Below are 27,672 nucleotides of genomic sequence, written 5' to 3'. Positions count from 1 at the left end.
ATCTTTTAGAAGATTTGTCTGTTCTTTAAAGGGAGGACTTTTGCTTGTAAAGAAAGATTTCATCATCCATGTACTGCTACTTTCAAAAAAGTAAAGGATCTATGTACTTCTCCCATCAGTAATCAGATCAAACATAATTTACCATACTTCCAATATATTGGACATAATGGAAATAATGTTATAGCACTGACACGGTACCATCTTTCTTTGATTTTTATTTGTCTCTCATTCATCACGTTTCACACTTATTCCTCATTGAACCCAGAAAAGTCACAGGATGAGACTAGAGACAACATGGACATTTCAGTAAGCAGTGTCCTAGGTGTTTTCCTTGGTTTTTCCTGTTATATTTAACAAATATATACAGATATCCCAGGAAGAGCATAGTAATAACAATTAATCTTTTCCAATAATAACAATAAATGTAATAAATACTCAGTGTTCTTAACCAGACAAGGAGAATGAGTCTGAGCTCACTCTACTTCCAACGGGATTGTCATCATCCCGTACAAAGAATAACACATACACACACACACACACACACACATAATCACACACACTCACTTAGAGAAATTTGCACTGTCAAGTAAAATACTACCTGTAGCACAGACAAACCTTTCAACCCCTGTGTGAAGACAAATCAGCTGATAAAAGTTGATTTGTTAGCCGTAAGTAGAGTCCACAACATGGCTCATAAAGGGCCACAATTGTTGAAAACAACAAGTCAGACGTGATTATGAAGCTTTCAAACAGTCCATGAGGTCGAATCAGGTATCATTTCTGCTCAGTTTCTTTTTTTCGTGTCCATTCCAGTGGCATGAGCGAGATCCATACTTAGTGCTACTGACTGCTAGTGAGCAATGTAAAACGTGTAGAAGACAAAACAGATGACCTCTTATTTCGAAGAAGTGCCGCAGTACACAGAACCATTCACACCTAAAACAACATGCACTGAAAAACACCAGCACATAAAAAATGAACCCATTTTGTTCTTCCACACATGTACAGTAATATATACACATTCACACAGAGAGAAACACACCTGGTCTGCCAAACCAATAGAAAAACATTTTTGCTAACAGGATTCAGTTGGGATGGTGTAAGCACTGAGAAAATAAACTCTTTGTTTCGTGCTGTACATGGCTGAGGATTAAACCAGTCCATCAGTGCTGAGAGATAAAAGGCTTGTTCCTGTCCTGGAGTTGGAGGGGAGAGGACGATGACCCCCATGCAGAGAGATGAGGAGTGAAGGTGAAGGCAGGGGGGATGTTTGTGCAGGGAGAGAACAAACAACGTGCAAAATAAGAACAAAGACACTCTCTATTGTGAATTTTTAAACAGTCAATCTCCAATGAAACAATGTTTAGGGGAATGTGTAAGAAGATTTTTCTATTTGGAGTGATGTGAGCAGAAAAGGGGCAGCTTCACAGGAAAGCAAGGGGACAGGAAGTTTTAGGGACTTGAATGGCTTTTGAAGGTTGTGAGTTTTTTCTGGTCATGTTGCACTAATAAGCAGGTAGGGATGGCTTTCAAAGAGAGGGACAAGAAATGCTGGGTAAGGTCGGTGGGTGAGCACACTACAAGGCTTTTGAAAGGCCTCCAGGACCCTCATGGTCGTGCAGGTTAGAGACCACTATCAGGGAAAAGGCTTGCTATATTGGTTTCACACCTTATTAGGAGACTCAAAGGACACATGGAGAGGAATGGCTTCCAGTAAGTGCCTAAAACATGAACAGTGTTGGGGTGTTTTTGCAAAAACCTCAGTGAGTGCACTTGGCTCGGCTCAGACATCAGTTATGTCCCGGATCAGGTCCAAATGCAGTAAAGGGGACTTGTTATTTCACAACAGGTACTGCTGTCCACACAGAGCGGCCGCCTGCCGCTTTCCACACAGAGGGACTGTTGGGTCGGTGCTCTGGCCCTCCACGTCCATGTCCATCAGAGTGGGGCGCGCAGTGCTGGCGCTGCTGTCCCCCGAGCCCAGGGGGCTGTCACAGCTGCTGCTGGGCGACGAGCTGAGGGTCCGGGACAGAGAGCCCAGCTTCCAGGGGTCGGGCCTCATCCTGGTTGGGGTGGGCCTCGGACGGGGGGCAAACTCCAGCGTCTTGGGTCTCTCCAGGGGGCTGATGAGGGAGAGGGGAGGCGTGTCAGGGATCGGCGGAGCGGGGGCCTTACGCCGCTGGGGGACCGGGAAGATGATGGAGGGATCAGGGAGGCGGGGGATGTCGAGAATTTCCAGTGTACCTGAGACATGACAGTGAGAGAAATTAACAAAATGTGGCAATTTAGTTGTTTAAGCAAAAATAGTTGCTAGATGTTAAAAAACATTAGAGGATATATCAGAGTCTTTTAAAGTAGCAAAACTGTAACATTCATTTATTTTTCAACGACCAAAGGCAGTAACATTTTGAGATAATGTGGTTTGGAGGAGGAACTGTTTGAAAAATTGGGAATTGCTTTAAAAATGAAACTCCAACATTCAAGACCCTCGGAAGTAAAGACAGGAAATTGTTTATAGTCAAATGTTCCATAAACTATTCAATCATATATGTCCATGATTTACTCTAACATTATGCAGTCTGTAAAATCTTTGGCACAAATGTACTCCGTATACAACAATGAGAACTGTAGTTTATGTATGCAAGTACATTTAAGTACATTTACTCAAGTACCGTACCTTGCTTACCTTTGTAACGTATTTAAATAGTGTGATATTGGAGCATTTTGTAAGTAAATGATCTGAATCCTTCCTCCAGCACAGCACAAACATTTTAAAATTGAATGTGTCTGGTAGGGTTTCTGAATTGATGGACAGTTTGTCTCAAAATAAGAAGATAATCATTGTTGCAAAACAAAAGGTTAAATATGCTAAGAGGCAACAAAGACACTTGTCCCTTACCTCTGTTAGTAGTGCGGTGCGGAGCCCCCGGTGGAGGAGGCATCGGCATGCTTCCATCAGACGGAGTCCTGTGGTGTCCCATAGTTTGGGCTCGAGGTCGTATCGCTCCATCTGAAGGGGTCCGTCTGTGTCCTCTGCTCATGGCTGCAGACACGTGGGTGGGTGTGAGCGACTGGTTGGGCTCCTTCTTGAAGCTCTCCGCCCGCAGGTCCAACAGCGGGTTGAGGGCAGGAGCTGGCGGCGCCACCGGAGTTTTGCCCCCCGTCATTGGGGTGAGGGGGTACTCGTCTGGATCGGAGGGGAGAAGGGACTTGGTGGAGTTGCAGTCAGACAGAGAGGACAACGAGAGGAGGGTGACAGAGGGAGAAGGGTCCATGCAGGGGAGGGCAGAGTCATGATGTCTGGAGAGGGAGAGGGAGAGGTTTCTGCTGGGGGGGGAGGTGCTGCGACGGAAACGTCCCGTCCTCTGGAAGAGACCGTCCTTCTTCTTACGCTGCTCCTCCCTGAGTTCCTGCTCGTCCTGGAGCACCTGGACACACAAATGCCCTGTGAGACCACTGAGCAGCACTCAATCACCAATAATCAGTTGAACAGCTGTCTTAAAAACAAGCTACATTACTTTTGAAATAACTCCTTCCTCAGCCTACTATAGCAACTACAGAAACAGATTACATCCATATCATTGATCCTGGAAGAAGATAACAGACAGAAAATAAGCAGAGCTAACAAGGTGCTGGAAATCCTTAGTGCTCATTCTACAGCGAGGCACTGATTATTTAGCAGCTTTTTTATCACACAAAAGGTGATCAGTTAGTCTAAGATGAGGAGGCAGTATGCTCATAAGACACTGGCTCTGTGACATGGTGTGTTACTCAGATTATAAAATGTATCTGACAGTGTTCAGCCTGCAGGATGAAGCTGTTTATTTTAACAGGGCAGGTACCTGCTTCAAGGAGTAATGAATGTCTGAATGAATGTATAGCGTTTCAATTTCAAACTTTATCAGCCTAAACGGGATATTAAGTTTGCAGACAGGCAATAAAAAAAGACAGCAATAAGCCAATTAAAATATATATTTTCATTTGTAAGACCACATTGTTACATCTCTTAAGACATGGTTCTTACGGTTCTGAGCAGTTTTAATGTATGTTTATTAATTTAAATCTATTTATTAAATCATTTATCCTATTAATAAAAATGAAACTGAAGCTGAAAAATACTGGAACTTTCCCTGGTTTCGTCTAAGAATATATGTCATACTTTATTTTTCTTTCTGCTGTTTTCTCACCTGAACTTTCCCGAGCGGCAGCAGGTCTTGCCCGAGTCCGACAGATGCGAGCAGAGAGGCACAACCCAGCAGAAACATATCGCTCTTCTTCCTCTGGCTGCAGCGCCGCAGAGAGTCCTGGTAACTCGCCCCCGGCCCCAGGCCCCCGTGCCCCTGACAGGAGCTTGTGTTGGGCCCCAGGCCGCCCCACAGAGGGCCTGAGTCCTCCACTGCCCCGTTACTGCTGCTCTCTGAGGGCAGCAGGGACCCCGGGGACTCCTCAAACTCACAGCACTCCTCTGTCAAAGCGAGCAAAAACAGGTTAGTGAAGAAAGAGTAAAGATGACTGATTGTTTCACTAACTTAGTTGAAAAGTAAAAACTCACCCATCTCATTGAGGCTGGAGAAGCCGGCGGTCATTGGTGCATGTTTGGGGGATTTTCCAAGGTTTGGGGCACTGGATGACCAAACTTTGCTGCCCTCTCCGAGTGACTTCAGTCTGCAAACAGAAACCAGGATGTCAACACTACACCAACCAGAACAAACTTTAAACACTGAGGTGCTACAATGCTGTTATCAGATAAAAACAAATAAAATTGTTTCCTCCAAATTTCCAGAGACAACTGCTCTGCTTCTGTCACAAACTGTAAGGACATATTGACTGGAAGTTTTGCTTCCCTGTGTAACAATAATCTGTCCAGAAAAACATGAGGAAAGACGTCTTCTTCTCGTCTGTGATCATTTTCACTGAGTACAATCCTCACAATGTTTGTCGCTGCAGTTTGACCAAATACTTTGTTTATCTATGTTTACCTTTGCGTTAATGGTCTATCGTGCTTTAAAAAACGTTCCCAGGACTTCCCGGTATAATGAGCTTTTGTATCTCAATAGGACCTTCCTGACTAAACTAATTAAAAACAGAGTAACAAATCCCAACCTCATTCTGCCAACCTCAAATCTTAAGAGTCGGGTCGGGAAAAAAGTATAGCACAGCATAAACTATGATTGAAGTTATCAGGTAAAAAAGATTTTACATTAATCTCAGATATGTAAACTCGTGTTGCACATACTTCTCCTCCCCGCCCACCCTCTCTTTCTGGAGGGTGGAGCTCGGCCCCCAGGTTCTTCCCTTCTTCTTACTGGTGGACAGATCCTCCTTCTTACACACTGCGCTGCGGCCCCACGTCTTACTGCCGTCGCTCGGTGTCACTGAGGAACAGTCGGATAAGGTTACTCTCACACCTTACACACACTGTCGCTCATACAGGACGCTTTCTGTCTTTGGGTGTTTGCACTCACGTCTTATGGCTCTCAGTCTGGGAATGACCCCCGGGCTCGCGGGCGGGGTGGTGCTCTCGCTCCTCTGAGTCTTCCTCTTGTCCACACTGGGAGACGCCTGAACTGTGATCTTATGCTCAAAGCCTACAGGAGTGGAGAAGAGAAAAGATTTTGCACTTAATCTGTTTTCATTTGTCAGACATTTCAATAGTGTTCTAAGTCTGGGAACACTAGGTTATTATGAGCTTCAAAAATAATATATTTCAAGTCATGCAGCTCTTCTTTGATATAAAATGAAAAATACCAGGCAATATATATACGAGTAGCATTTCACAACAAACATACTGTTCTTATGTCTGTCTTTATTTAGAGCTGCGATGATGATTGAAGTTGACTGACAGAAAAATTATCTACAACTATTTTGATAAGCGATTGATAGTTTAAGTAAGAATTACAAAAAACAAGTAAAATATGGAGGTGTCTGGGTTTTTTTTACTAACAAAACAAGACATTGAAAGACAAGTTTAAGTATTTCTGACATTTTCTAAACATATAATGAATGAATTGAATTTGGAGAATAACCTGCCTGTCTCTCTCTTTTAAATCACACCCTGAATCTGGACCTGGCTACATGTAAGCGTATAAATCGTTGTCAATAAATCTTTAAAAGCTGTAACATATACTGTGAATTCCCCACAATGCAACATTTTTGCTAAAACAAATAGTCCATATATAAAAAAGGTGATGGACTAATGCCATATATAGTTTTCAGTTTGGTCAGTTAATGTTTTCGTAATTTGACAGAAAAACAAAACTACTTAAATGTATTGATTAGAAAGTTCAAATCTCTACCTTTCAAAGAAAATACATGAGTTGTTTCTTTAAATAAAGGATAGTTGCACAATAATTAAATTATCACTCCAACACTTTAACCAAAATTGCCTAAATGTTGATTATACACTGAAGTCATTGGATGGATGGTGTGTGGTTTTTCCTCTCTTCATAATAAAGGGTACTTAATGATATTGAATTGGCAGTATATCAGTGTACATGTTGTGTATTAATGTTGTCAAATACATGCCCCAAATTTGCAGCCATGTACACCTAATTTATTCATTTAAAACAAAGTGAATGATGAGCCTGCAGTTCCCTGTTCACCCACCAGAAGGCAGGCTGATGCTGTTGCTATCGCGGCCCAGCTTCAGTCGGCTCTTCTTGAAGTTCCCTTTCCTTTTCTTCACGCTGGGTTTCTCCTGGTACATCTGGTGGATGATAATGTTTAGCTCGCGCTCCACGATGTCAATCTCCCTCTCCGCCAGCTCCTGCTCTCTCCTCTTGAGCTGCTCCTCCTGCTCCCTCTGCTCCTCGGCTGCTCGGGCCAACGCCTCCTCCCATGACCTCAGCTCCTGGAGAGTGGAAGAGGAGGGAGAGGAGGGAGAGGACAGACAAGATAAAAAAGAGGAGAGGAAGAAAAAAGAGTGGGTGAGGATGAAGAAAGGACATGGTAAACAAAGGGGAATAGTAGAGAGGAAGACAATGAGTAGAGAGGAAGAGGATAAGGTAAATGCAAAAGATAGGGAAACATTTAAGAGAATGAGGAGAGGGGTATGAGGGGAGAGAGGGAGAGAGGGAGGGAAGGAGGGAGGATGAGAGTGACAGGGGAGAGGGGAAGAGCATGCAGGAGGAGGAAAAGGAGAGGTAGAGGATAAAAGCAGAGAAATTGGAAGAGGCAAGAGAGAGGATGAAGAAGAGGAAGAGCGAAAAGAAAGACGGATGAAAAGAGTAAGAGGTGGGAAAGAGGATGAGGAAAAGTGGAGGAGGGGAGAGGAAGAAAAGGCAGGAAGGAAATTTAGAAGAGAGAAAAAAAGAGATCAGAGGGAGAGTGGGGAAGACGGCGAGGAAGGAGGTAAGGAGAATAGGGGAGGAGGAAGAAGGAGAGAGGGTGAGAGGAGTGGAAAAGGTTATTAGCACAGCAGCGCCTCCTCTAACACTTTTTTTGGCAAAAGGCTTGTTGCTAAGGTGATTGTGATTTGCAGAAACACCTCAGATTGTGATGTGTTGATATTCCTCCCTCCCTCAATATGAAAAGTGATGGCTTCTGCTGAAATCAAATTCTAATTTGTAATCCCTCAGAAAAAAATTGTATACCTATTCTCTGTTGTAGTTTTTTCAAATACTTTCAAACCATCTTCAGCTAATAATGATTCACCCCCCGATAAGACCTGATGTGTTTCAGGTTCCACACCTTCTCTTTGGCCCTGAGCTCGTCAAACATCTGCTGGATCTCCAGCCTCCAGTCCTCCTGTAAGGAGTGGAAAGACTCCAGCGGCATCTGAAACATGGCCGACTGCTCGATAGCCAGCAGCCGCCGCAGGATGCTGCTGAAGGATGGCCGGCTGCGGGGGTTCGGGCTCCAGCACTCTGAGGGGTTAAAGACAAGAAGGTAGCGTTATCATCCAGGTTAGTGTGTTTGACAGCTCTAAACAGATGCTAATATGTGGTGTATTGTATTATTTTAGCACATGCTGTTAATCCAAGTGATTTACAATAAGTGCATTTCATCTCCGAACGAACAGCAGCTTAGTGTCTTTCATGTTTTTGTAAAACTGATTTAGCTATCGCAATGTTTTGGCTTCAACTCCTGCGTATACACTATCAAGAGAAATCATACATGCCCGTTTCCATTTTTTAAACAACCCGCTTTACTTTACGTCTTAACATATCATTGCTGCATTTCCTGTTATTTAAAAAACTACACACATCTTCTTACTTTTTTAAAATCTGCTTTTTAAATGTTCAACCCAGTTTTCCATTTGAGACAATGGACAACAAGGATTTATACACTGTTGGTGCTCATGTTCGTGGTACAGTGCCACAGTTTAGTCGTTATATTTATAGTACTGAAGAAACATTTTTGTCTCCTTCATATGTTTAAAGATGTTTTTGAACAACAATGAAATAATTCAATGAAACTGGTAGTGGCTTCATAAACAATAGTTGTTAGTAGGATCAGTTCAATGTTGGGAAACAATTTTGATAAACATAATCTATCTGCTATCGGCAGACTTTTACTTTTGATAAACCATCAATTTTTGATCGGGATATACAGTATATTTCCATTTCTGGCAACCACCGAAGTGTAAGGATGCAGGATGGGACAGCATATGGCCGCCATGGTGAGCCAAACCCTGACTGACAGAGCTGCAGACACACTGTGCACACCTACAGAGAGCAGAGCTGCCTGTACAACACCAGATCATAATCGTCTACTTAAAAGCAAAGTAAAGTGTTATTAAATGGCTGTTTCACATGCTGAAAATATATTTGATAGCAGGTTATATTTACTAAAAATACATTAGCATAAAGAGTATGTTGGTAAAAGTTGTTGAGAGGAGATGAAAGTGAGATGTTGACAGGATGGCGTAAACAGGGAGCAGCGAGGGATGACAAAGGAGAGATTACTGGATGAACATGGATAAGAAGAAGAGGAGTGAGAGGGGAAGTGAAGAGAAAAAGAGCTTTTGGAGCAGAGCAGGAGGGAGGTAAATGAAGTTGGCTGACAGTTTAAGAAACGTCCTTTTGAACCTCAGCCTGCAGCTTATTCATCTGCATGAAAAAGTAGCTTCAATAATTAGCATATTAAGGCAGTCTGGATAAAAAGAGGGCGTGTGTTTAAACAGAGATGGCCTGCACGGTGAAACAAGAGCTGGTTAATACGCTGCTGCTGTTAACAACTGATTATGTGTGAGGTGAAAAGGAGAAAACCGGCAGAGGAGAGCTCTAGGATTTATAAAATGCAACCTAACGAAAGTGAGTTTCTGTGTCACCAGCAACATTTCAAAGGTCATTTTTTAGGACTGGTGTACAGTAAAAGAAAGGAAGCTCAAGGGCACATAAAGTGAAAGTGGACTTGTCACAATGACTCTAAGCACAGCGGATCAACTCTTGGATGTGTCCAGGTGGTCGGGCTGTTTACCTGCTAGCAGCTGAGCGAAAGGTTCAGGGCACGTTGACGGGACAGGAAGTGTTAGTTTGTTCATGGCCACACCGTAAGCGACCGCCAGCGCGTCTATCTCTCTGTAGGGAACCTCGCCGGTCAGCAGCTCCCACAATAACACTCCGAAACTGAGAAGAGAGGCAAACAAGGAAAATGTTTTCATTCATTTCTGTTCTAATGCAACATCTGATGCCAAAAACTATCCTTCAACACAACGATAGGCACCAACTCTTACTGGTGACCACAGCCCACTTAATAACGACTGAAGGATCCCCATGATAACTGTCAAACATATCCGTAAAAGTACGCATTATTACAACTGTTACAGTCAAAACATGGGCTTCTTCCATTACCAAACAAAATACTGACACTAACTTTTTTTCAAAGGTAGATATAAATGAAAAACATATACAACAAGCCACAGTTATTCACGTATTGTACCTGCGTGCTGCTTAAAGTGAACTTGAGTTAACGGAGTAACTTTGAATTGAAGTATTTTTTCAAGTATCTGAATCATTCAATCACTGATTCATAAAAAAAAAGATGACAATAAATTCTCACAATCCAACTTAACTTAACAAAAGGAAATAATATTCTTAATGGAACCCAGATATGTTTATACATGTCAAACATCTGGCATTTACATTGTGACACATTCGTCTCGACAGCCCGTCTGAGGACATTTGTCACTGTTTAAAGGTGAATCACAGACGTGTGACGGCAGTACCTCCACACGTCGCTGCTCTTGGAGAAGAGCGAGAGTTTGATGACCTCGGGGGCCATCCAGGCGTACGTCCCCGCTGCACTCATCTTGGTGGTCTGGTGCCACTCTCTTGCCAGACCGAAGTCCGTGATCTTCAGGGTCCTCCCGCCCATGTCTTCTCGCTCTGCAGGCTCCAGGATGAGGACTGAGGAGGAGGAGGAAGAGGAGGAGGAGATTTTAGTTACAAGCTGGCATCACTGTATTAGACAGCAACAGAAAAAAAAAACGGTTTCTGAGACCTTCAGATAAAAGATCAAACTACAAAAACAATAAAGAGGCAGACATTTTCAGCTGAATACTAACGTGAAATGTACTGTTAGAAGTCTTGTAATCTAAATAATTGCTAGTTTTTGGACTACTTTGATCATAGTAACTTTAATATATTGGGTTTTGGACTTTTAGTCAAAACAAAACAGGCAGTTTGAAGATCTTGATATTTGAGAAAATTGTGATTTTAAATTTGTTTTCCATCTTTTTGGGAAATGTATGAACCAATTATCGATTTTTTAGGAAATGTAACCAGAGGGAAAAATTGTTGAACAAAACCTGTATACAGAACACTAACTTTTAACTACAGATTCTTACTGTTTTAAATACATTTTGGTTGTTTTGAACGGCAAGTTCAGAGAGCAAAAAAAAAACCTGAAAACAAAACCTGAAATCAACTTCAATACTTCAAATATCTCAAACTGTGTCACATTAAAAGACAAAATGTAAAAAGGTGTGTTTGGTAAATAACACAGTCATGTTTACAGTACATGTGTGGTGTCAGGTTTCTATAGAGGGCACTACTTTCGCTTCTTGTCCAGTAGTGTGTGATCTGTCAGTGTCTATTTTCCGTACAGTGACAGTCATTTTAATGTATCCTTATTAAGGTTAGCATTCAAACTAATCGCTCTGTCTCTTTCCTCTTTCTTCCATGTACAATTTCCTCCTTTATTTCCGCGTGAGAGCTGGCTATGGAAATATTTGGAGTGTACACAGTTCACAGGTACTGAGTCAGGTCCGAGTTTCTCTCTCTCTCGCTTATCTACAGGCGTATGCAAAGGGTGGTGGAGAGAAACTACACACACACACACACACACACACACACACACACACACACACACACACACACACACACACACACACACACACACACACACACACACACACACACACACACACACACACACACACATACACACACACGTATCTTTGTTTACACACACATGCACTCCTGCACACTCACACACACACAACCTTTCACGTGATAAAGGTGTGCCTCTCTGTGCTCTGCTCTGTCCACAACCTCCCTGGGAGACGAGTTTCAGTGATAATGAACTGATCTCAAAGCAGTCTGTACATATTTCCATAGGCAGAGAGAAGTATTCACACACTGTATCACACTGTAAAATACTCCAGGAAAAGTAACCTGCAGATCAATTGATATAGAAATTTGTTGGTGGAGCAACAGAAGATTAATCAGCAATGATTTGGGTCAAAATTGTGAATATTTGCTGTTTGTTTATTGTTCCATTAACTCATTTTCCCTTGATTAAACATGTAAATAATGTCATAATATGAGGCATGTTTCACGTCACACATATCTTTATAAAATCATTGCATTTTGTGTAGTTTACATTTTTCCTCTTCAAATTTCAAGCTGTAAAATAAACATAGTAAAATAAGAAGTCTATTTTTAGAAGTACCTAAACATTTTAAACAATGTTTAGGTACTTGTACCTTTCATTCAAATGTATGCTACTGTAAACTTCTATTTTACTATTTTTGGATGCTAACATTGTATTTCTATCTGACAGCGTTAGTTACAAGTTACTTAATAGATTCAGAATATAAGGTAATATTAACTATAAATCAACTTACAAACAAACTTTAACATATAATTATAGGTAAAGACATCCAGTATCAGTATCTGAAGTCATTCAAATCAGCTCCACCATGCCCAGCTAGGCTTTAATGCATAGATAATCATAATTTAATATATGCTTCTTAAATAAGAAAGTACTTTTACTTTTGGTTCTTTAAGTATATTTTAATGCCAATATTTTTGTAAGAAAGAAGGACTTTTCCTTGCAACATAGTATTTTTACAATTAATTATTTCTGCTTTCACTTGAGTAAAAGATCTGAGTACTTCTTCCACCACTGTGAAATAGTCTCCAGTCATCTTTTCTATTCTGATGCTGTCGTCTCTGAGGGACAGCTGTCTCCTCGGGGCTAGCTCTTTCTCTCTAAAAACAGAAGATGGAGTCGAGACAGAAGCCGAAAGAGCTAGAGGACAGGATCTGTTTGCATGCTTAGATGGGTGTGTCAACCTTTACTGGTTTGCTTTGTGTGTATGAACATGAAGCACATCCATACAGGGAAAAGGACATCATGGCGTGTAGATTGAGGGCTGGGTTGGGAAGAGAGAGGACAGAAAGAGCCTGCTTACTGAGAGCGAAGCAGCACTTCCACCTGCTCCCACTCTCTTCCTGGTTTAATTATAACATCATCGCATTACTTTCACACCTCGTGTTTCATCCTGGTGCAGCTTCTTCATACCATTCATTCATTCATTCTTCCTGCCACAGCTTTTCAATGTTCCTGTGTTTGCGCCCAGCTGGCAGCGCAGGAACCTCCAGTTCAGCAAAACACAACTAACAGCCACGTCGCAGCACACTTCATAACAGTGAAGGGAAACAAAGTCCTCAAGGTGAGAGTGGCTTTTACACAATACAGTGCTGATGGAAATGTTATTTTAAAATAGAGTAGGGATGAGAATAAGTACAGCTGACAAGCTCCCTGGTTACTACAAAGGCCTCCATAGCAACAAGCATTGCGGGAACGATCACGGGCCTGGATGTGTCATCACACGATCATTTTACTATTTATCAACTAGAAAAACGGCTGCTGCTCTTTAATGTCATGATCAAATGATGCACGTTCACTGTGTCTGTATAGCACAAAGAAGATGACCTATTTATTTTGACATGCAACCCTGATATCAATGACCTGTGTCTGAAACTAGGTATGCATAATACTGTTGTTTTTCCTGATATTTTCCAAATCATTTTGGCACATTGATGATACAAAGACTTTTTCCACATAATTGAAAAGAATATAGAATATATAAAATGGTAATAGTAGCGATGCTCAAATGTTACAGTGTAATGTACTCCATCAAGTTACTAACTCTAGCACTAGGACTGGCTCACTGGGGGTATGCACCAGCTGTCATTGAGTGCAGCCTCGGAGGACTGCAGGGTTTACATTATAAAACATTAAAACAAGTTGCAGTCTATCAATAGTAGCCAAGTTTTATTGATCAGCTGTCAAAAACACATGCTCATGTCACACAGACTGCCAGTTTGCTGCCCGTGTGATGAAGTGTAGACTTAACCTCTGAAGCCGCTCTTTCTTTCGCCCTTGGACCTTGACCTAAGTGTTCAGAAATGCCGCCAAGCTACTGTTCAAACACTGAAGCAGCAGCAACCAGCCTTTAACCTGAGTAATGATCTCCAGCCTGGTTAGTAAGTGCTGTGAAAACAGGTGACACATTAGCCAACTCAGATACTTCACCACACAGGAATGCAATCAGACGTCTTCTGAGTGAAGGTATTTTTGCCGGAGCCACTTACATCAAAGTTTATTACACCATAAACAAACAAGTGTGACCTGGGGTGGTGCTAATCTGGAAACTCCCTGCAGAGGAGAGCCAGGGCAATGAGGAAACAATGCAGTTATGTATTGGGGTATTGGGAATATGTAATGCAAGAATTCATCCTTTAGTGACATCTGCATCTTGAACTCTCTGGAAGTGGTGAAGCTTCACAGTGGAGAATTGTTGATTTCCATTTAATCTAATTTAATTCCATACAACTTTAAAAACTCACAAAGGGAATTCGATTTTGATCTCAAGACAGGAAACAGATAGGCACAGACACACATTTACAAGCAAAGGAGCTGAAATAGTGTAAAAAATGTCCGCGTTTTGGCAATACTAATCTAAAAAACCAAATCACAATAAAACTGGATTTTGTAAATTGTCAAAATATGAAATCAAATACCCCTACAAACACAAATACACACACAAGTGCACAGTCCTGCACTTTGCTCTGGATGCAAGACATAAGCCACATCATGAAGACATGAACTTCACATATGCAAATCTTCTGTGTCAATCTTCAGAGACACACGGCGCTCGCCTGGTTAGCCGTTATTGTTTTGCGTTATTTTAGGTCTGTCAGTCTGCTGTGTCATTAACTTGTTGTTATGGTAACAAGGGCAGAGGTCACAGCCCGACGCTGACGCTGGGAGAGAAGAGGAGAAACCCTCATGCCCCTATGAGGATGCTTTGTTTTTGTTTTTTTTTGTTTCTCTTGCTGGATTTTTGGTTAAAGCGGCACCGAGCTGATTTTAGATGTTATTTTGAGCAGCACTATTCAAGCCGTGAAAACAGCTGCATCATGTCTTTGGTGACTTTCCTTTTAGGCGTTTACTTTTAATGCTAAAACCACTTTGGCCACAATCTATATTTCTGACCTTCAACTCCTTTTGTGCTGTTAGAGGTGCTTTCACACTGGTGGTTCCTAAATGTAGATGAAACTCAGGACCCTCTATCACTTTACTTTTCATAAATCAAACTTTTATTTTCTAACCTTCCTGTTATTTTACCTTCTAGCACCATTTGTTTTATTGTTCTTATTATAATTATCTTATATTATTCTTCTGTATTGTATCTATAAAGCACCTTGTAAACCCTTCTTTTAATCTTCTTTTGGAAAGGTGCAATATTCATCAAGTTTATCATTATTGTGCACTCGCTATTTCACGGAAGTATGAAAGCAGTTAGTAAAGTTTTTTGCAGACATTTCCCTTTTCCTCTTTCTAACCCATCCTTCTTCCCTTCCCCCCCACCCCACCACACTCTCCTGCTCCTCTCTTATGCAGAACAGGTGTAGCCTGCAGGATGAAACAGCTGTTTCTGTGGTGCCAAGTCAGCGAATCAGGTCCCTACAAACTCCCCACAGAGTCTGTGATACCTCCTCTGCCTCCGCAGCTCACAACACATCCTCACCACCCTGCCTGCCACGAGCTGCTGGTTGTTTAGGCACAACGCCTCCTCAGTGCTGGTCCCAGCCGTCTGTCTGGGGGGGGCGATGTGTAACTTGACTGTCATGGCAACGAGCCAATGGTGCATCAACATAGATGAGATTCGGGCCCGTGGGATGCTGAGCAGTGAGGCCCCCGGACCCCAGGCCCGACGTCTCTGTTTCTGTTCAGCAAAGATCAAAACCTTGCTAACAAAAAAAGTAAGCCCCCTCTCCAACCCTACCAACTTACCACGCCTCTTCATCTCCATACCCCCTCTTCTCCCCCATAGTCATCCCCACACCCTCCCCCCTCACTCTGCCGGTGCCCACTGTCTGCAGCTGTCGCCAGCCTGGCTACCATCACAACACACCGGGGAGCAGAAGTGGAAGGAGAGACACAGGGAAAGCAAAAGAGTGGAGGGAGTAAAAAAATACAGTAACTGAGAGGTTGTGTGTACATAATGTGTGTGAGGTGGGGGTGAGATCTGGGGGGGGGGGGGGGGGTAAAAGATGAGGAGGCAGAGCGGGTGGAGATGATGAATGGGGGAGGGGAGTCAGAGGAGGAAAGAGGCAATAAAGAGACAAAAATGACAAGAGGGAAGAGCTGCAGAAATGAGGGCAAGAGAGGAGAATGAAATATTGGGAAGAAGCTGCTGAAAGAGGAGGCGAGTGCAAAAAGGCAAAAAAACAGAGAGCGGGATGGGGCGAAAAAGGAAGAAGCACTACAAGAGGGTAATAATGATGAGTGGATGAAAAGATGTCGGCATAGTGGTAAAGAGAGATGACTGGAGGGAGAGCTTTTGTCATTTTCCTGGCAGCACATGCCTTTGTATCTCTGTAGGTCTCTCCATTTATCCCTAGCTTTCACACACCTCGACCCTCAAGAGATTTCAATCAGAAGAACTAAATCTCTTCAAACATGCACAAACAATTTAAATCCAAGCCCATTTTGTTCAAATACAGTGTGAAATAATTCAAACAAAAATAGTAGATGCATAACTTGAGCAAACACATCAAATTTGTTAGGTTATCTAAAATGTAGAACATTTAGAAGTGAGGGAATAGCTTCATAAAGACACTGCAGACAGGACTTTTTGAGCTTTTCAGCATACAACGTAATTAAGATTAAAAACGTATTTAACACCAAGTGAGACGTGCGGCGAATCACAAAGCCGCTACCCCATGCTTTGATATGGAGGTTGTAGTGAGTATGCTCCCATGTCATTGATACCCTGGCCCGGCTCCACTTGGACCACCACAGGCCATCAGGGCTCTAATCCTGAGCCGCGCAGTGGCACAGTTTCACCCCGCAGCCATTCACTTTGTCTCCACACAAACAGCTGCCAGATTCGTGTGACCAGGCAGCCTCTCTCTCAGAAGAGATGGAGGTATTAAATGAGGCGGCTTTCTTTTGGGCTCTTATTGCGTGTGTGGTATGTAAAAAATGGTGTACTTATAGTGTGGGAATTTTGAGCATCTTTTTTTGACTCTTGAAACATTTTTTATGTTTTTTGTGGTCTACAACTGAAAAATATTCGTGTGTATATCAGTGTCCCATCATTGCAGTAGGAACAAGAAGAAACAGGGTGCTTTATAAAAGAAAAAAATAACTACAAGTTTGTTTCCCCAAACAACATTAGGGACAAACTTGGCATATAAAACCATCATAATCACCTCCTGTCCTCCTGGTGAATTTTATTTACACATAATTGAAAATAAAATACCATCAAAGACAAAATCAAGAGAGCTTTTTTACTTGTTGGATGTTTCTACTATCTATTTTAGAAAAACTCATTCAAGTGTGTTTCTATTCTCCTATTCTTCTTCTTAATTATGCAAAACTCTACCCACAAACAGACAAAACAAATCTAATTTTTTTTTTCCTTTTGTCCTTTATTGCATGACTTAATATCATCTCTAATGTGTAATTGATAAGAACCATCATGCTCCAATAACATACTGGTGAACTGGTCCAATCGCAAGTCATTTTAATTAATTTAAGCATAAGTTATGGACGGGCCTGAGCTCTCATTAGGTTTTCCCCAGGAATAAACTCTAGTGAACATGTATACATGTCAGATCTCCTCTGCACACAGACGTTGAACAAAACATTATATTCTAGTATTGACTCTAAACATGTCTGACTGAAGTGTCCTCTACTTGACTCCACTATGAAAGTGGGTGAAGGACTTTCGGTTCGGGGGACACCCAGCGCCCTCTCTGCTTGGCCCGGCTCCCCACTCTCCGTGCCAGGCTGCTGGCAAACAACAATGACCCTCTAACAGCGAGTCAACAGCCTACGCACATACAACCGTACAGGAAGTCAATGTAAGTGTGAGTGTGTGACTTTACTGTGTCTGTCGCTTTGTCTGCTGAAATGTATGGCTTTCCCCATGTATAGTGGTGGAAAACACAAAGTGATATTGTGCTTTTATTCAGGAGTGTTACTCCATTTTAACTTAAGGGACTAAATTAGGAGCTAAAGTAGATAACACAATGTATTGTTTTGCAATGTGTTATTCTCTCAGGTATCATTGTCGTCTTTACTTTATCTTCAGACGACGTCTCGTACCATTGCTTCTCAGACTGAAGAGCTGTGGTGAATTAGAGGCGATGATGAGGAAACGCAGTGCCTGTGGCGTTTAATGTTGATCTAACTGCACTACTATTTGCCTGTTTCTGAATCACAGTGAAATAAAATACACTTTGAGCCTGTTTTGCAGACGGGGGTTTAAAAACCCTAAAGCTATAAGAGCCTGGCTTCTGTCTGTTTATGCAAATACACTCAAATATATAATCCACTGGTGCACAGTGTGTGCTTGTGAATATGGATTTCATGATCTGAAATGTGATATTGGAACGGTGATCATAAGCAGAGAAATACATCACAGTGTGTTTATTACTAGAAAAGTTGCTCAGCTGTTTTATGCAAATCATATTTTAAACAACATACAGCAGCAGGATGTGTGAGTTTGTGTCAGTATGCTTGGCAGCTCTACAGTATCTGAGCTGCACTGCAGAGAGCAGCATGGAGTCTTTTCTACTGTTGACTGGCTCCAGATCAACTTTATATTGAGCAGTGGAGAGAATAATTGTGATGTGTGTGTGTCTGAGTGAGAGGGCGCATGCATGTGTATTCATTGGCAATCATGCAGCCATTGACTGGGTGTCACTGTTTGGTTTAGTTGTGTCACTGTAGCTCTCCCTGTGTCTGTCACTCACTGAAAGTTGGCAGTGTTTCCATCTGACAGCGAGGCGATACAAACATCTGTTCGCAGTGTGGCCGAGTTCACGTGATGCTGGAACTGAAAACAGTCTTCTAACGATCCTTAAAACTCTACACTGTTTGATGCCATCAGCCTGATTTGTCTGTTTGTTTTTGTAAAGTACTATAATCTTCCTTCAACCTGCGTTTTCTGTCAACTATGTAAATTCAACCCTTCTACAAAGAAAATCATGTGTTGTGGCAGCACTGGATACTGTATTTGATGAAACAACTGATATACTCAATATCTCTCTGGTTTCCTCTCTGATGTTGCTGCTGTCAGAATAAAACTCTGAGTCTGAGTAACATGTCCTAATTTAATGTATTATTTTTTATATATTTGTTCGAATTATATGCTATTAAATGTACTTTATGTACAGTACAAGATGAAAAGATATACATGCTATGTCTGCTTGAACTGTGGTTATCACAATAGCTTTAGCTGCACATGGTGTTGGTTTGCAGTTGTTAAATAAGTTCTTCCTTCGTATGGATTTGAAGTGTATTGATTTAACGAGGCCTGCAGTCCATCAGGACCATTAGCCTTAATCTGTAGCTCACTGATAAAAGAAGAATGGTTTGACCTCCTGTAAAACTGTTCATACTTCTCCCTTTTCCTGCCTTTATTTCGCCCTCCCCCCATCCATCTCTATATTCCCTTTCCCAAACAAGCCTCCAGGGGTTTCTCCACAGCCACTGCATTCCTCTACCCATCCTGCCTCGCTTCCATCCATCTCTCCGCTCTGTCATTCTCGACCTACAGTCGCCCATCGCTGCCTCTATCTCCCATCCTTCGCCCACCATCCCCCCTGCAGAGACTCCTGCCATTGTGAGTCCTGCTCTCTCGCTCTGTCTTGGGCTGCTGTGTGAGAATAGGGTCATTGTTGCCCTGTTGCAGCGTGTACATGTGTGTAAATGTGTGTGATAGTAGGAGTGTGAGACTATGAGTTCCCTGCCCTAGCTCCAGCATGTCCTGCTGTACGACCTCCTTATGCACACAGGCCAAAGAACCCAACTGCACACGCACCATGCTTGCAGACATGCCCACAGCAATTCAACCAAAGCCTGTAATAATTTGTCTGGGAGACTTATTTCCACTGGGGAACATTTGCTATAAAATATTCCTGAGATTTACAAATAATATACAATATATGTCCCATTCCACTCCCACAAAAAATGTTGTCTCGTCTCGAAATATTTGACTCCTGTCCCATCATGGTCCCATGTATAATCATATTACTACATATTTAGACATTTTTATTCCTGACCCACACTCAACATTTTCCCTGTCCCGCCCCAGTCACGTGATAAAAAGCAAGATTTAATGTCTGTGCTTTGGTAAGGAGGAAATTAGAGCATTTGATTATAGTTTCCTAACATTATTAGCATATATAAATTAAAAATATGCGATGTTATTCCTGTGGAAAGTAATTCATAAAAAAGAAATCTTTTACATAATTGAACCACATTTAAATCAATCACCAGGTCAGATGTGTTGAATATAGCCCAATGCCTCTTTTAATTTAAACTCTATATAATAAATGATCAAACTAACGTCAGTACAGTTGGCACAATTAGATACAACAGCTAAAGCTGGCTGTGATCAGTTGCTAGCTTACACTTAAGTGACAGCCTAGGCCCCAACTGCTCTGTCTCTCTGAGGATTATCAGAAGGCACTGGCCTACACAATTCATCCTTTCCTCAACAGATTCACATATTGTCACACATAGAAACACACACAAAGCCTGATGCAGGCTTTTAAAAAAAAGCATTTGCCATATCTCACCATGCTAATCTGTTAACTAGCTATTACAGCATTTGATATTGTTGATGTTGTGGTAGTTAGCTTGAGACTATATTAAACGGGGGGAAAATTAAGAAGTCTCTTACATAATGTGTCTTTTCTTGCTTTGTAATCTAAATACTCGATGAGCAAACAGAATACTTGACAAGCCTGCTCTGAGATACGGGGCTCCCACAGTATTCAGCTGATTGTTGACTGTGTAAACATGGCGTCCATTTGAAGCGACAGTAGTCAAAACAGCTGGTAATGTCAACCGCGCTGTGTCTTCATTGACTGTATCTTTTAGGTTTTTTTTACAGAGTTTTGAAGCTCCATCTGGCAACAATACATTTTAAATTATATTAAGTTGAATGAAGGTGGAGACATCTTCTCCAACAGGTGAACAAAGGGGAAATGAAATGCTAGTTGTATGTATGTAAACATCCACATTGAGACATCATCCTACATTTACCAAGAACAGGCTGCAGGTACAGATATGACCCGGTCTTTGTGTTACTGCGACAGGTGATCAGCACACCCGTATTGTCTTACCTGCATCTGACTCAGAGCCTCTATAGAGCTCTATATAAACTTGCAGTGATGTACATTTATCTCAAAAGGAACCATGACTAAGTCTCATATCAGAGAGCGTTTATGTAACAGATCAGCTCAAGGTCCACTCACTCAGCCGGTTAGTTTAATCTATATTAATAGACTTAAATGAAGATTCATCAGCAGATGAAGTCAGTTGATTTATGTTTCCCAAAACTCCCAAAAAATAACTGATTACAAAAGAATATAAACCACAGATTAAAGGAAGGTAAAAGTAACAGCCCTCATCACGTACAATAGTGGTTATAGAGATAAAGACCACTCTGATCCTTCCCATTGTTTCTGCTTTAATCCCAGGGTCAATCCTGCCAATCAAAGAGGACTGGTGCCCTATGCTTTGAGAGACTAGAGGCTGATCCGGGATCAGAGCGACAGGTAAGGCGTGACCACCAACCCACAAACATGCTGTGACATCACTCTAAGGAGGTCACGGTAATCAGATTATCCCCGTTACACAGACTCACTGTAGGCCTTTAACAACATACAATACAACACTCAGCTCCCACAAGGATACACGCCTTTAAAGAAATCATTCACTTGGCTGGGATAAAATTAGATGAAAGCATGTTAGTGAGCCTAAAATAAATCCTGTGTTGTAAAAATGTTCGTAAAGCTTCGAACACACACTGACTCTAACAGCAGTGTCACATTTAGCCTTTATCAATTCTTCTGAGCGAGAATGAAGACTGTGGCTTTGTTTGAAATCCCAAACTGTAGCGCTGCACACTACATCCTTTACATACTCTAGGTGATACATCCTGCCTACTAAATGAAAAATGGCGTGCTAGTTCACCCCCACACTTCTCCCCATGCGCTCTGTATACAATACCTTCCCTCTGCTCCTATAATTCTAGGATAGGTTAAATACAGAGACCCCATTTTACTTTATGTGCGGTGCTGTTTATTTGAAAAAGTATGACATGACTGTAGGCTGGTCTGATGGTACCTAGCTGGGACAGTTAAGTATGTGCAGCTAGCTTATTCTGCATACTAATTCATGTAAATGTAATATACATCCGAGTTTGTCTTGAGTATAAAATAACCACATACTAAGCAGTGCCTGCTGTTCTTACTTAGTGTTACCTCCTACCTAGTATTGTATGTTGGTATGCGATGTACCAGCATGTGTGTTTACTGGTGGCAGAGCAGGCTGAAGACACAGGAGAGGCTCGGGGGCTGAGCAGCTCTGTGACCGCAGTGATGCCAAGTGGTCGGCGGTTTGAAGAGGATACCTGAGATCAGTGCACCTGGACAATGAGCTGAGGTGAAACCCTAAACTCAGATGAACCGCTGTTTATCCCCCGCGCTCTCCTTCTCTTGTTCTTTCCCATCACTGTCCTCTCTCGCCTCTCTCCGCTCTCTCTGGTCCCCAAGCTTAATTCCCCTCCACAATATGATCTTTTCCACCCTGTTATTCTCCGTCTCTCTCGCTCTCCTTCAATGCTTCAACCTTCTGGGCATCGGCATGCTAATGCAAAGATCCCTCAGTACAAGTGTGAGTCACAGTCTAATCACATACTTAACAATTAGCACCCACACATTTCCAGTCAACTATTAGGGTGGAAAACAGGGTCCATGAGGCATTCCAGCCTCAATTCAGTTGCAGTCTGACATTTTGTGCAGCATTTGACAGCGGCTAGCAGCAGTATGACTCAGTGACACAGAAGCAGTGCCATGTCACCATGGAAAGGCACAGTTATGGTGTTGTTGCCAAGGCTCTGCTGTCCAATACGCATCTGATCCCCCATCGTTACTGTTACTGAACCACACGAGGAGGAGGGAGGGTAAACGCGATTGGAGCTGGGTGCACATGTTTTAGAGTGAGACTCAAGGAGAGTGAGGGATTGAAGATTAGGAAACATTTTGGGCAGATCAGCAGCAACTGTTTTTAAGCTTCACTTACTTTCTGTCTCCTTCTTTAAAAGGCCCTTAAGTCAGCATCCTGCTCACTCCACCCATATTTGTACGCTCCTTCCCCCATCACTCATGTCATTTGGGATGAACACACACAGTCTGACCGGCACATATGCGCGCACACGCACACGCACACACACACACACACAAAATGCACTTAGATGCTCGCTGCGTGTTATTTCTTTGATGCACCAACAACTGCAACTGCGTCTTTAAACAGCAAGTAGCACAAAGGTCCAAAAATAGCTCAGTGAGTTGCAGAGCAGAACTGCTCTTCTTGAGGAGGGGAGGAAAAAGGAGGAGAAGGAAGAAGAGCAAGAGGAGGTGCAGGGAGATGACAGGGAAAAGATGTCAGAAGTAGACCAGCTCTCCAGGACTTAGGCCTCCCCACTGTGTTCAATTTAAGTTTCGTCCTCTCTACCCAAAAAAAGCCCTCAATGTTATGATAAATGAATGCAACATCATTATCTTATTTTTGTAATGCCATGAACTTATTATGAGAAGGCTGAATATTTGTACATTTGTAAATGACAATTAATCTGCCCGTGTGGCTTGACGCAAGTCAATTAAAGAAACTAAAAGACGTGACAACATACAGAACATCCAGACCGCTTACATGAAAATATGGGTGTGATTTATAATCAATAGAGCAATATATCACAGTGTGTTCCTTTTTAATAGTTCATTTGTTGATAGTATAAGGTATTACTTTTATTTGACATCACTGTCCTGTCCCTAGTTCTGTAAAATAATTGATGTCTGCCATATGGGAAAGATTTATTGAAGGATGATGATGAAAATGAGAAGATTGATTCCACTCACATGTCTGTACGGTAAATATAAAGCTACAGTCAGGAGACTAGAGGAGTTAGCTTAACTACACACAAAGAAGGGAAACAGCCGGTCTGACTCTGCCACATACAGCCTCTAAAGCTTATACACAAACTAGACATCACACTTCCTGTAGTTGTATTTATCAATCTATATTGTTGGTGAGTTGCCCCGAGTTGGAGATATCAGCCATAGAGCTACATTTGAAAAGCACCAATGTCTCTTTTCAGAAATGATGACCAGGTAACTCAAAAAGATCCACAGATATTGATGTGAACTTTTTTTTCTTCTGCTGTACCACTGAGCAAAAGGAAGCATGCTCATGGACTAGAGGCTAGTGGCTGAGGACAAGTAAACATCAATGCCGTCCTACTCCGCTCGCTGTAACATTTGCTAGCTAAGGTGAGCTCAGGAAATGCTCTCATCCTTGAGAAGATGTACTCTTCCTTTTTCTCTGTTATAGGGTAGAAAGAAAAAGGTTCCTGCGTGAAACTACTCACAACAAAATCTCTAGATTATCGTCACTAACTGGGTCACGATTTATGGAAAGATAAATTGCACCCATCAACTCACACAAAAATAATCTAGATTCATAACTATGTGGGTTGAACTGCACTTTTAAATCTCCAAATTGACCTTTGATATTGTATTGTGAGAAAGAATCAATTGTGCAAGGTGTAGTTAGTGTAAATATGTAAGTGTCTCACTCACACTTCGGTTTTTGTTAAAACAGGTTTACATATCTCTTACCTGTACGTAACACCTATTGTCAACATGAAGCATAGTCACATGATAATGGGGCTGCAGCTAAGGATTCTTTTTACTATCGATTCATTTGCAGAGTACTTTCTTGGACCATAAAATGTCAGAAAATAGTTTTTTAAAAAAAGCCCAATCCAGTTTCTAAAAGTCTCAGCAGGTGTCTTTGAATTTCTTTTCAATAAAAAACCCAAATACATTCAGTTTAATATTATTGAAAACTGGGAAAATCTGGAAATCTATTCAGTCTGAAAAAAGCCCTTTTCTTCTAATTTTGCACAAAAAATGTTTTCTCTGTTGATCGTTTAATGGATTAAGAGTAAAATTTGAACTCAATGTGATATTTAACCGAACATCTACATGAAACTCACTGATTACAAGTGTCATGTGTTTTCAGTACTTACTGTTGCTGGACTTGAGGTCTCTGTGGATGATTGGTACGAATGCCTGGTTGTGCAGGTAGTCCATCCCTGTGGCAATCTGGACCGCCCAATTCACCAGGACCCTCGGAGGGACCTTTTTTCCAGCAAGTGCTCGGTTCAGAGCCCCTCCTCTGGCGTACTCCATCACCAAGCACAGGTTGGGCTCCCGCAGGCAGACCCCCCGGAGGGAGATAATGTTGGGGTGCCGGAGCATCCAGAACAGCCTGGCCTCCTGCCTCACGTTCTCTGCTGTCACACTTATATCCTCGTCGGGGTCTTGCCTTGCGGCTTTCACTGCTACTTCTTCTAGCAGCCATAATCCTTTGTATACCTTCCCAAACCCACCCGCTCCAATCACCTCCTCCAGGAACAGTTCTGAGAAGTCTATCTCCAGGGGGCAGTCGCCCACCCCACCTGCAGTCAGCTGCTGGTAGTTGGCGGCGCCCCCCCTTGTGACGTAGTTGCATGGAAAGATGCCCACCTTGTCCTGGATCTTGCCAGTCCACCAACCCTCGTCCCCAGACACTTTGAAGTCTTTGGAAAGAACCTCAAGGAGGTCACCTCGCCGCAGGGTTAACTCCTCGTCTGCTGTGGCCTCGTAGTCGAACACTGCAGTCCAGTAGGGGTTGTTTGCAGCACAGTGGTGACCAGGGTGGGAGTCTGGGGAGGACGAGAAGGTTGAGGAATTCCAGCTGCTGCCATTCTCCACCTGCACCATCGGGGCTGAACACATTGGTGGTGGAGGGGTCATATTCGGGGGCAAGCAGGAGGAGGAGGAGGTAGTAGATGTGGGGGGCTCAGGAGGGATTAGGCAAGGGGGAGGCGGGGAGCAGCAGCCCCCACAGCTGGTGCAAGACAGGGGGGCTGCTGTGTTGCTCGCTCTGCCGTATGGATGCATGGCAGCCGGACTGTTGTTTGACGCTGTGGGCTTGCCCTCTGTCAACTCAGGGACAAAATCCATACAGGGCCCATTGACAGAGACGGGGTGTCCTCGGCCACCAGTGGGGGGGATCAGGGATCAAAGGGTCAGGGAGCTGTAACTGCTCTCCCCCATTACCACATCTCACTGTGGAAACTGTGCCAAATCCTACCACCCGTTGCTGCTGTGCTGTTGCTACGTGTGTAAGTAGCATGTATTCCCAAAGGCAAGTTCATACAGGGCCAATGTCCATCAGGTCAAACATTGACACTCAGCAGATCCATGAATGTAACCCCCTCGGAGACTTAATTGATTGTTCCCAATTGTGTCTTTTGGAAAGCTCCAGCAGACTTTCAAATGGGTTTTGATTATGTGTTTGTGTAAGAAACAGCAGGTCTTCAGGTAAGATCAGTTCCTCAACAATCCTGATCCCTCAATATCTGCCTTCAACTAATACAAGAGTAACATAGTTAATAATGATGTCTTAATGATTGTTAAAACTAAGCAGATTGTATTTAAATTGACCGAAATCTGGACTCATGGTTTGTAGTTTTGAAATGCTGTCCTATAAACTCATGACCTCATGAGCCAATAGTATCGTTTTTTGACTCTGAGTGCTTAGAGACACTCAGGGACGATATTACAACCACAACTGAGTAATATCAGTCTTAAATATGGAGTATTTAGGCTGCCAATAAAAACAGCAGTCTGTGTTTGAGCTGAGTGAAATCCTCTGAGCAGGGGTCCTCATTATTTCTCATCCAGCCGAGTGTACAGGCACCTCCCCCGCCAGCCATCTCCATGAACATGGGCTGTTTCCTCTTCTGTGTACAGCCTACTGTGAAATATCCGCGGAAATTCGCCCTACATCCCGAAAAGCCGGTCCAGGCTAAATCCTACAACCATGAGCCGGTTCAACGTCCATGAATAGATGTTATCAAAAAGGCCCCGTCCATTTTAAGAGAGCAGGAGAATTACAGAAACAAGCCGGCGGCAGGTATTCAGTACAGACCATGTTCAGCATCCAGTCTGAGCACAACAAACACGCCTCCGTCTATGTGCAGCGGCCTGCTTCAGTCGCCTCTGTTGGGCTACATTTGTGATGGAGACCAGTCCTCGGTGGGAATAGAAACTCTTCTGGACTGGAGACAGGGAAGCAATGCCAGCATTTATCATTATCCTGCTGCCTCAAGAGAACGCGTGGTAGTTTCCGATTAATAATCAATAGTAGCGAAGGATTTAAATGTCCACGACTTCTTTGGAAACATCACACGGCGGCAACAAGGCGGAAAGTATTGTTTGCATGGCAGCCTTGCAGAATTACAGTATCTCTCATCCGGATGGACGAGATGAAACAACGCAATGAATGTTCCATGTTTCCTTTATACATAGATCGAGTGCCCCATCATAATAATACAAATAATGATTTAATAATATAAACGTTTATTTAGGCCAGTTATTTGCGTAAAATATGGTATCTTGTCCTTACTTGGCTTTTCCGCCTCAAACTGTTTTAATACGTAAACAATTAACGCTTAGCCTACTGTAACCTAACCTGTTCACCGATGGCAGCAACATACACCGACATCCTCGCATGGGCGTGAGATGCATCCGAGTAAAGAAGCACCATCCAGGTCAGTCTCCCAATTTGGCGACATATTAAAACACTCCCAGCAGTTCCTTCCTTGTGCCGCTCATCCAGCTGTGCAGAGGTCCACCGTATTTAAATTGGCTTTTCTTCCAGAGAGACGTGACATTCCCAGCAGCGAGCTGTCAGTCTGTAGGCTGACTTTGCATCCAAACACACCGGGGCGCAGTCCACATACGTGGGAACAAGTGCTTCCACTGTCGCAGAGCTAGAAACCATTGGATGGGTGGAAGCACA

General features: G+C 42.7%; 1 protein-coding gene across 1 annotated transcript; it reads right to left on the bottom strand.

The window, feature by feature from the left end:
- Positions 1 to 195: 195 nt before the first annotated feature.
- map3k10 (mitogen-activated protein kinase kinase kinase 10) lies at positions 196 to 27,654 on the bottom strand. The gene is made up of 11 exons (XM_063907853.1): positions 24,851 to 27,654; positions 10,169 to 10,349; positions 9,421 to 9,569; positions 7,690 to 7,865; positions 6,607 to 6,850; positions 5,466 to 5,588; positions 5,237 to 5,375; positions 4,553 to 4,665; positions 4,188 to 4,465; positions 2,900 to 3,428; positions 196 to 2,244 (listed from the first exon to the last, which is right to left on the bottom strand). The coding sequence occupies exons 1-11, from the start codon at positions 25,827 to 25,829 to the stop codon at positions 1,841 to 1,843; spliced, it is 3,315 nt and encodes a 1,104-aa protein (XP_063763923.1). The 5' UTR covers positions 25,830 to 27,654; the 3' UTR covers positions 196 to 1,840.
- Between the last annotated feature and the right edge of the window lie 18 nt (positions 27,655 to 27,672).

The sequence above is a fragment of the Eleginops maclovinus genome, chromosome 18 (genome assembly GCF_036324505.1).
Source record: "Eleginops maclovinus isolate JMC-PN-2008 ecotype Puerto Natales chromosome 18, JC_Emac_rtc_rv5, whole genome shotgun sequence".
NCBI lineage: Eukaryota > Metazoa > Chordata > Actinopteri > Perciformes > Eleginopidae > Eleginops > Eleginops maclovinus.
This window is presented reverse-complemented; position numbering and strand designations above follow the sequence as displayed.